The 8107-nt window shown below is 37.2% G+C and overlaps 1 protein-coding gene across 1 annotated transcript in view; it reads right to left on the minus strand.

The window, feature by feature from the left end:
• The window catches only part of LOC140496951 (solute carrier organic anion transporter family member 4C1-like), a 106190-nt gene extending 98343 nt beyond the window's left edge, over window positions 1-7847 (minus strand). Inside the window, exons 1-2 of the mRNA XM_072597372.1 lie at window positions 7577-7847; window positions 5149-5412 (exon numbers count right to left, since the gene is read on the minus strand). Coding sequence (XP_072453473.1) covers window positions 5149-5412; window positions 7577-7847 — 535 coding nt within the window. The remainder of the gene's footprint in view (window positions 1-5148; window positions 5413-7576) is intronic.
• Between the last annotated feature and the right edge of the window lie 260 nt (window positions 7848-8107).

The following is an 8107-nucleotide window of genomic DNA, read 5'->3' on the forward strand; positions in this document are numbered from 1 at the left end:
CATAAAGTTTTATCAGTTAGTTGGATAAAGTGATATATGTTACCATATTCAAATCTACAAATAACAGAAGGGTGAGAGGAATGGATAATACATTTCATGGATCAGCAAACTATGGTCCAGGAGATAAATCTAGCCCTTAGCTCAACTAAGGCAACTTCAAACTTTTTTTTAAAATGTAAACATCATTCTGAGCTCTAAGCTGTAGAGGTGAGCAGCCTGCTGGTTCATAATTTGCTATTCTAATTTACCAATCCCTGCATTCAACAACTGTAAGAAAATCAAAGGAATCATAGACCAAAAATAACAACCTGACATTCATTGGGAATAAAAGAGCACTTCCATCCTTGGGACTCAAAAATTTGCCTTGTAAAGAATGGAGACTAAATAATAGTTTGCATAAAAAACACCTGGGAACTTTAGTGGACTGTAAATTCAATGAATCAACCCTGTAATGTGACAGTCAAAAATGGTAGTGTCATCTTTGGTACTTCAAGGAAGTGGCCAGACCACATTAGGTGATGGTAACATTGTACTCTTCCTGAATCAGACCATGTCTACAGTATCATACACAGCACTGTGTCCAACACTTTAGAAAAGATAGCAACAAATTCATGCCCCAAAAACTGAAGAGCCTACCGCTTAAAATAAAGAATCTCAGAGTTGCCTAACTATTCACACAGGAAAAACCAAGTGATATTACCTTTAGGAAACTGCATGGTCTTTTTAATGGCCCCAAATATCTCACTGAAACAAAAGCCAGTCCTTTTAATAATCTTCCAAGTGATGATATATGACCACAAAACATGGAATGTAACAGTCTCCAAAGAATTAAATTTGAAAAGCATCCAAAAGGCAAGAGATGTGCATGGTGGGTGTGAGAAGGCTGCAACCATCACCAACCAACAACTGAATAAGAAAAATGGCATAAAGGATGCCATCAAAGATATCACTAGAGAAGAAAGTGTCCTGGTCATATGGTAAAAACCAAGATGGACAGTCATATATCCCTTTGGTTGCCATGCAATCAAGAAACAGAAGATTTCTTACCAGGTTGTATTTCAGGTTTCAACTTGTTCCCAGAAACCTCTTAATCCTAGAATTCAAACCTCCACCCCTAAGGCCCCTCTTTCTGATTAAATGGGTCCTCCCAGAATTTCCATTTAAGGAAGATATCCAGGCCAGTCACCTCTCCATTTCTCACAAATGGCTTTCTAGACTTCACCATGCAACACTGAGCACCTACCTCCCCTCCACTCTTTTCAGTTTCCTTTTATATGTTGTCTCCCTGAGCTCCCTTTCCCCATTAGAATGTGTGCTCTTTGAGAGCAGGGACTATTTTTTTTTTCTTTTGCTTGTATTTGTACTCCCAGCACAATGCCTGGCACTTAGGAAGTATTAAGAAGTGCTTGTTAATTGACTGGAATCAAGTACACTGAGTGATTGATTCCCTTACAGAGTATTCCTGGAAGGGCATGAATAAGGGGCACAGTGGATGAGAAAGTATGCATGATTTTGTAAAGGCTATTACTGAAGAAAGTACTCATATGAATGACATCACAAATTCATAAAAGCATCAAGAAATTGGAGCTCAGGCAGAAGGTAATGGGGGAGGGAGAGAGAGAAGGTGACTAGAAACCTTGCTATTCAAGAATTCATTCAAGGAAGTAGGGATATTTAATCTGACAAAGAAAAAGCTTAGCAAAGGTAGAATAGCTGCATTCAAGTATTGAAGGATTGTCACATAAGAGAAGGATCTGATTACTTCAGCTTTTCCCAAAAGGCCAGAAGGAAGAGTAATGAGTGGAAACTGCAGTGTGGCAGATTTATGTTTAGTTAAATATACAGAGAAAATGTGCTAACAATTAAAACTCTCCAAAAGCAGAATGAGCAGCCTCTGATGTTATTGAACTGCTGATGAGATGACTAAAGGTCTTCCAGCCCAGGCTGGATGACTACTTGGTTAGAATCTTGTAGAGGGTTGAACTAGAACTAGAACTAACCTCTGACACTCCCTCTAACTCAGAGATTCTATGATACCAGGAAATTAATATAAGGTTGGTTAGGTATAAATAGATAACACTTTATGCCACAGTTGCAGTTCATAAATATATTTACAATTCTGCTGTTGGGAGTTGGAATCAATTTCCCCGTAGGAACAATTTTATAAATGGTAATTGGCTTCTCAAACCAGACCACAAAAGTCTGTTTAATCCAGAATTTACCTTAAATATTGTATATAACAAGAACAGCAAAGTAGAAAAGAATACTGATAGCAGTCTCAAGACTGGGAAAGGGACAAGGAAAAGAGAACAAAAGATAAAGGGTACATATTACCATTGTCATACTAATTCTAAGAAACACAAGAGACCAAGACAATCCAGGGGATTGGTTTCAAGGATTAAATCACTCTTCAGGGGGGAAAAAAACTAGGATTATCCCTTCTGGTTCTCACCTAAAGCCAGATATTTAGTCTAAAGGAAGACGTCTTAAATTAAAAACAATAGATATTTAACACTACACATTAATCTCTCCTAAGCCAGAGACTCTGAAACACTTCTAAAATACCGTATTAATACTCCATGCTGATATCTATCATTTACATTACTTTCATACTTGAAATTAGGAAGTCAGTTTCTGACATTATTAACTGAGCTTTGATTAAAAGTAAATAAAGGTCAAGCAATCTTCTCACAAGAGCTTAAATTTGTCATCCTTATAATTATGACTAAAAAAAACCTTTTCCTTCTCTCCTTCCTTACCCTCCTTCTTTTCTTCCTCTCTTTTTTGGAGATCCAATCTCTCTCTAGCTCAAAGTATAACAAATGTGAGAAGCCACCACATCTCACTGCTGTTTCCCCACAGGAAGTTGTGACCTCCATTTCTGTCTGACTTGGGTTGATTTGCACTTCTAGATAGCTTGGTGGTTTCCCAGGCCTCCCCTTTTAAGAGATGACCATATTGGTACTAGATTTAGTTCTGATATCTAATTGACTTTAGCCTTACTGAAGCTCAGAATTCCTGAGCAAAATGACCTACCTTAGTTTTCTTAAACAGCAAGCATTTCAGTTCTCTTTGATTATCTCCAACCCACCTACACTCATTTTTCCTATGACTACAGAATATACTCCTGTTGCAATTCATCTTACCAATTCAAATTTGGAAAAATTTGTTCTACAATACAAAATGTGCTACATCTATGATTGAAAGATTCCGTATTCATGCCTCAAATTGTTGTTTATTCATTTTTCAATCATGTCTGGCTCTTCATGGCCCCCATCTAGGCTTTTCTTGGCAAAGATACTGGAGTGGTTTGCCATTTCATTCTCCAGCTCATTTTACAAATGAGGAACTGAGGCAGAGTTAAGTGATGTGCCAAGAATATACAGCTAGTGTCTTAAAGTAAGTGCTCTATCCATAAAACACCTAGTTATCTCAAATTGTGAACATGTAAATTTCCTCATTGTATTGCATAAAATGTGACTTGTCTATTTAAAATGCAAATACAAAGAAAAATTTCAGGATCAGAAGCTAACAGTAATTATCCAGTAATGCCCACCCTGGAGTGTTACTTTGCAAGATCTAGAATATCAAATTAGGTTTCTAAGAAATTTATTGTTGAGGCACTCTAAATTTTAATTTTTGCTATTCTGGAAACCTCACAATTTCCTCACCCCATTTTGGGTTTAAAAAAAAAATGTACTTCACAGAGGCCTAGCAGGATGACATAAGATTAGCATCAGAATAATTACATGGATGCCAATGTTTGGGGGGGTTTTGTCTGTTATTAATGACAGCATCATGCCCCATTATCTTAATCTTAATCTCTCAAGATTAAGATTTCAAATGTATAACTAGAAGTCTCTGTCCTTCCACATCCCTTGTCCACAAAATCTTCTCCATTCCCAAATTTATCAACTTACTCTGACTCACTCCTGAAAATTACTTCAACATAAATCCTTCTAACACTATCTTTAAAATTACAATGCATTATGTTTCTCTTATTAATTTAATCCAACTAAGCCAGTAATTTCTACTGTGATTGATTCCCTTACAGAGTATTCATGGAAGGGCATGAATAAGGGGCACAGTAGATGAGAAAGTATGCATGATTTTGTAAAGGCTATTACTGAAGAAAGTACTCATATGAATGCCATCACAAATTCATAAAAGCATCAAGAAATATTCCTCCTTATTTTATTCTCCCACACCCCCTATGAGGTCAACAAGAACTTTATAGACTATATCTTCTGGCACAATTGTGTCTATATTTACAAACATTAGTTATTATAATCATTTTAATTAGGAAACGTGTTCTGTTGTAACATTTTCTCTAAGGTTCAATAAATCACACTCAAGAATATAACAAACCTTCTAAAGTCACTTGTTTTGAGAAAAAAAGTTAAACATTACTTTGTAGGATATTACTAACTCTAAATCATATAGTATGAATGTTTTATTTTTGTTTTATATGAAAAAATAACGATTCCTAAAGCCAAATATTGCACACTGAAATTACCATTTATCAAACCATCCCTCCAGTGTTACTTGCCATAGCATTTTATAAAACTGCTGCCTTTCACAAGTGGATGGGCTATTTTGAGCTAAAAGAAGGACTTAAGAAACATAGGGAACCATCCCAAATTCAAAAAACACATTCATTGAAACATACATGGATAGTTATTAAATTCGCTAAGAGCATTTCGTTAAACATCCATTGCCTTGGAGATTTGCAATGAATCTTCAAGTAGTGTGTATCGTGATTTTTCTGATTTATAAATTATTTAATAGTAAACATTCATATATTAGTATAAAATTGTCCTGAATATTATTTTAACCAAAAAACCTGACTCTTAAGACCCTCTGTCTCTCAAATCTATATTTTCTTTAAAGAAACTTTTATGAGTCTAAAAGGCTAACACATAGCAAAGGAAGCCAATTATCTTGAAATAAAGATTTTTTTTTTCCCAAGGCAAGTTTACAGATCTTTGGTCTGTGGACCCCAGGTTAAGAAACCCTGTCCTAGATACGTACACAAAATAACTACACTTGATCTGGTCAGTGGAATATTGATGTGGTGAATTAATTTTATCACACTTTCAAACCTTTTAAATTGGATATGTTTTATCTATTTTTTCAAAAAACACTTACCTTCAAATTTGGATCCAAAATGATATTCTCCACTTGTAAAGTGTGGCAAAGAAAATATAAGAGATCCTAGCCCCATCATAAAGGATGCAAAAGCAAGCCATCTTGGTTTATGTCCTCTTTCTCCAAAGAATGATACAAATAATGACAACAAACAGAATGAAATGTCATAGCTTGATGATACTAGGCCAGTCAAGGAACTCTTCAGTTCATACCGCTTCTCAATAGTAGATATACTAATATTTACTAGGCCATTTACTACAATACCTACAAGAAAAAAGAATAACAAATGCACACTTTAGAATTATATATGACTACTGATCACCATTATCAAAGCAATAGCAGAAATGTATTTATTTGTATCTTTAAAATTTAGTTTGCACGGAACACAACGGAACAACAAGAACCCATAGTCTTTCACAAACTCGTGTTATCCCAGTATGTCTGTTTTATTGACAAATATCAATTTACTATAAAATGATAGGTCTTGGTAAATATCTTAGCTGGGGGTGTTTTAAACTATATGCTAAACCAGAATTCATCTTTTATCCAGTTTTTTCAAATATGTTTGTGTTTAAACCAGCCAGGCAGGCAAAATCCCATGATATTATGTCACTAGGTAATTTTCTAGAGTAGCAAACCACTACTTACTTACACACTCTCCTTTTGGAAGAGTTAAAAATGTATGGGTTATCCATGGACCACTGGGGAAAAAAATCATCACAACTGAAACTGGAAAATCACCTGCATTTATTTCTTATAGACTAACAAGAAGCAAAATGAGTGTTCTAGAGACAACTTACTCCTAGAAAAGGTTCAAAGCTGAAGTAGACATTAGCAAAGAATCTTTTGTTTCAAACACTAGCACCTGCAACTATAAGTACAACAAAATCCAAGAGGGAAAAAAATTGCGTTCAAGTGTCAGCTACCCTAGCCATCATCATGGGTGTGATAAATAGAAGTAGTTATTCAATTTTCTTCACTTGGCAGGAACTTATTTTTTAAAACTATATTAAAAGTATAAAAAGTGAAATATTTTTAATTGGAAGATTTTTTTAAATTATCTAGTCCTTTATGGACTAATCAAATTATTCTTTTTCAGCATACTTAGACCTCAAGTTTTAATAGACAATATAGACAAGATCCAGATTAAAATTCTATATCTCCTAATAAGTACCAGAAGTGTTATCTCATTGAGATAAAGATGGAATTATTCAATACAATGATCTTAATTTAGTAAACTGGGTAGCAAGTCACAAAGTCTTCAAAGGTTGATAAACTTTTTAACACTGTGGTTCTTTGGTTTCTTTGTTTTCTAAGTTTTTCATCCAAAGCCACCCAACTATGTATTACCCTAAGTGGATGATCTGATTTGTGAAGTTTGGTGAAGTCTCCTCCACCTTTTGCCTTTTAAAAGAAAAAGAAAAAATGAAAAAGAAAAATCCCCCCCACACACACACACACATCAGCTATGCTTGACAAAAATGACTTAGTTCCAGTTATTGTCTTTTTTTGAAAAATAAAAATATTCCTGAAGTAGCCCCTTAGCTGTTTTTAACCATCTGTATCAGTATAAATTAATGTGTCTGGTTTATCTCCGACAATCAAAAAAAAAAGCATGGAGACAATATACATTTTAATTGAGGATGAAGGAAACTGAATGGGAGGTAATTTTGAAGCTAATATATGAACCTTTTTTTTTTTCTAAATCAAAAAATGAGGGAGTTTAGTCTCGGGACATTCTCCTTTTCCCCTTCTTTGACATTTCAAAAGATGTCATTCTTTTTTTTCCTAGAAAGCCTGTCTATTTTCCCACCATATCGTCTGTAGTTCGAAATTCTGAGCAACATAAAGGTTGCTCAGAAGTAGCCTACCTTGCTTTAATCCCCCAAATCCAACATAAATATAGGTTATCTAAACCTAAGGAACATAATTCAGATACAGGCTTACCGTTTCACAGGTACTTTTAGGTTTGTCCTTTAAAACGATAAGCTTATAAATAACAGAAACTACAAGATTTTCAACTTATCTGTACTAGGGTGTATTGAATTCAAGGCAGACCCAGTGATTTTTATTTTTAAAAGAATCGTCGAAAAAGCCATAGCACTGCTTTTCTATTTTCTATCACAAGTCGTGAGGAAGGGTTCTGCTGCTAAGATGAACAGATAAAAAGAGCTCTCGTTTTGTTTTTGTTGTTGTAAAGAGCTAAAAATCAAACTATCTGAAGGATGAGGATCTTTCAAGAAGTGAAACGGTCCACTTAACAAAGTTGACAACCGCTAACTGATCCCCACGAGCCCATCTCTCTGCGCATCTTCGCGTTCCCCACCTCCGCTCAATTACCCGGGGTCAGAGAGGGGCCTCTGGCCACATGGGCTTTTTTCTAGAGCTCCCTAGGGAACCAGAAGCCCGAAGTCGATCCTGTGATTACCTTGAGTAAGGGCAAGGAGGCAGTAGTGAAACAAAAAGCCCTTGGGGTTGTTGCAGCGCTGCAGGCAGTCGGGGGTGAAGCGTCCCCAGCCGCATGGACCCTCCTCCAGCTCCAGGGGCTGCTCTGGGGGCGGCTGGGGCCGCGGCAACTCTTCTCCAGGACCACTCAGCACCGAAACGTCGACTTCAGTTGGAGACGCCGGCAAATGACGACGGGGGCTGGGGCTGGATGGGACGAAAGCCGGGTTGTCTATGCCTCGTGCTTCCTCCATGGCCAGAGGAGCTCTCCAGGCTCTCTCGGGGAGTCTTCAAAGTAATCAAAAGGCCCCTAACTCTCCTGGGGCTCGTCCCGGGGCAGGGTTGGGGCTGCCCCCGCCTCCGCCTCCGCCTAGTCCAGCCGGACCCGCCTCAGTGGCAGCCACAGCCACAATCACTTCGGGGGAGGGAGGACAGCGAGAAGGGTTAGGCTGGGACCTCACCTGTCTGCGGAGGACTCCGCCCGCTCCTCCTCTCAGAGGAAAAGCCCCTTGCG

This window comes from Notamacropus eugenii, chromosome 3 (assembly GCF_028372415.1).
Source record: "Notamacropus eugenii isolate mMacEug1 chromosome 3, mMacEug1.pri_v2, whole genome shotgun sequence".
NCBI lineage: Eukaryota > Metazoa > Chordata > Mammalia > Diprotodontia > Macropodidae > Notamacropus > Notamacropus eugenii.